This window comes from Procambarus clarkii, chromosome 9, assembly GCF_040958095.1.
Source record: "Procambarus clarkii isolate CNS0578487 chromosome 9, FALCON_Pclarkii_2.0, whole genome shotgun sequence".
In the NCBI taxonomy this organism is placed as follows: Eukaryota; Metazoa; Arthropoda; class Malacostraca; order Decapoda; family Cambaridae; genus Procambarus; species Procambarus clarkii.
The window spans coordinates 24953262-24954870 of record NC_091158.1 but is presented as its reverse complement, the minus strand read 5'-3'; the positions used below and the strand labels follow the sequence as shown (position 1 = coordinate 24954870).

The 1609-nt window shown below is 53.4% G+C and overlaps 1 protein-coding gene across 1 annotated transcript; it reads right to left on the bottom strand.

Annotated features, from left to right (window-relative positions):
* Positions 1-470: 470 nt before the first annotated feature.
* Positions 471-1388, bottom strand: LOC138362846 (P-selectin glycoprotein ligand 1-like). Its single transcript, XM_069321416.1, has one exon. The coding sequence runs from the start codon at positions 1386-1388 to the stop codon at positions 471-473; it is 918 nt and encodes a 305-aa protein (XP_069177517.1).
* Between the last annotated feature and the right edge of the window lie 221 nt (positions 1389-1609).

Sequence of the window (1609 nt, the reverse complement as noted above, 5' to 3'; positions counted from 1 at the left end):
CCTGAACAAATTGCGGCCACGTTGTCATGACACAAAACTCTTTGAGCCTCGCCAGTGGACCAACTACGTCCACGCAAACTCCTGTGGCAAAAGTAATCTTTAACCCATAATTTGGGACTGCCTCCAGCATTCCACTCGACGGTTGCGTTTCCCCGCGATGGACGGCAACTCCGTACTTATTAATGTTGGTAAGGTCATATTAGGAATTTGACTCATAATTCCCGGTATGCAGGAAGAAAGACTTTTGGGATTGGGTGGCCCCTGGGGCAGGATATGGTGGTCGGGCGTAGCTGGGACTGAGAAGGGTTGGTTAGATGTGAGAGTTACCCCGGGATGAGGTGAGACTGGGGTGGCTTGGGGTTGGTATTGGAATTGAGGTTGGAATTATGTGGTCTGGGATTGAGGTTGGGAAAGAGTCGTCTTGGGTTGAGGTATGATTAGGGTGGCTTGGGACTGGAGTAGGTATTGGGTTACCTGGGTTTGAGGTATGAATGGGATGGCTTGGGGTTGAAGTAGGTATTGGGTTGCCTGGGATTGGGGTCGGACTGGGTGGCCTGGGGTTGGTATTGAAATTGAGATAGGGACTGTGTGGCCTGGAGCTGTGTGGCCTGGGACTGTGTGGCCTGGGGCTGTGTGGCCTGGGACTGTGTGGCCTGGGACTGTGTGGCCTGGGACTGTGTGGCCTGGGGCTGTGTGGCCTGGGCCTGTGTGGCCTGGGACTGTGTGGCCTGGGACTGTGTGGCCTGGGACTGTGTGGCCTGGGACTGTGTGGCCTGGGACTGTGTGGCCTGGGACTGTGTGGCCTGGGACTGTGTGGCCTGGGGCTGTGTGGCCTGGGACTGTGTGGCCTGGGACTGTGTGGCCTGGGACTGTGTGGCCTGGGACTGTGTGGCCTGGGACTGTGTGGCCTGGGACTGTGTGGCCTGGGGCTGTGTGGCCTGGGACTGTGTGGCCTGGGACTGTGTGGCCTGGGACTGTGTGGCCTGGGACTGGGTAGTCTGGATTGAGGATGTTGTTGGATGGGTTGGGGTGTTAAGGTTGGTATTGGTGTTGTGGTTGTGGGGATGGTTGAGGTTGATGTTGTGGTTGTGATGATAGTTGATCTTGATGTTGCGGTTGTGATGATCGCTGAGCTTGATATTGTGATTGTGGTTGTGGTAATGGTTGAGGTTGATATTGTGGTTGATATTGTGGTTGTAATGATAGTTGATGTTGTGGTTGTGGGTGTGGTTGTGGTTGATGTTGTGGTTGTAGTTGGTGTGATGTTTGTGTTGATGGTTGAATTTGGTTTTTTGGTTGAAGTTGGTAAGATGGTTGTTGTTGATGTTGTGGTAGTAGTGTTGCTTGAGGTTGTGCCTGTTGGTAGTCTGGTACATATTCTGGTACATGTTGTTCTAATTGTACTGGTTGCGGGTCTTGTTACCCACTTTGCTGAGTGGGACGCCATACCACGTGAAACGACACTCCCTGTCCGTCACCCTGTAACCCTTGTTGGAGTGGAGTCGATGTTGTAGGTGGGGGAACCCACGACGGCTCTCTCCGTTCTTGGGACCAACCCACTAAGGACTCCCCACTAATATCCCCCACCTGAATGTGATTCCCCAATTAC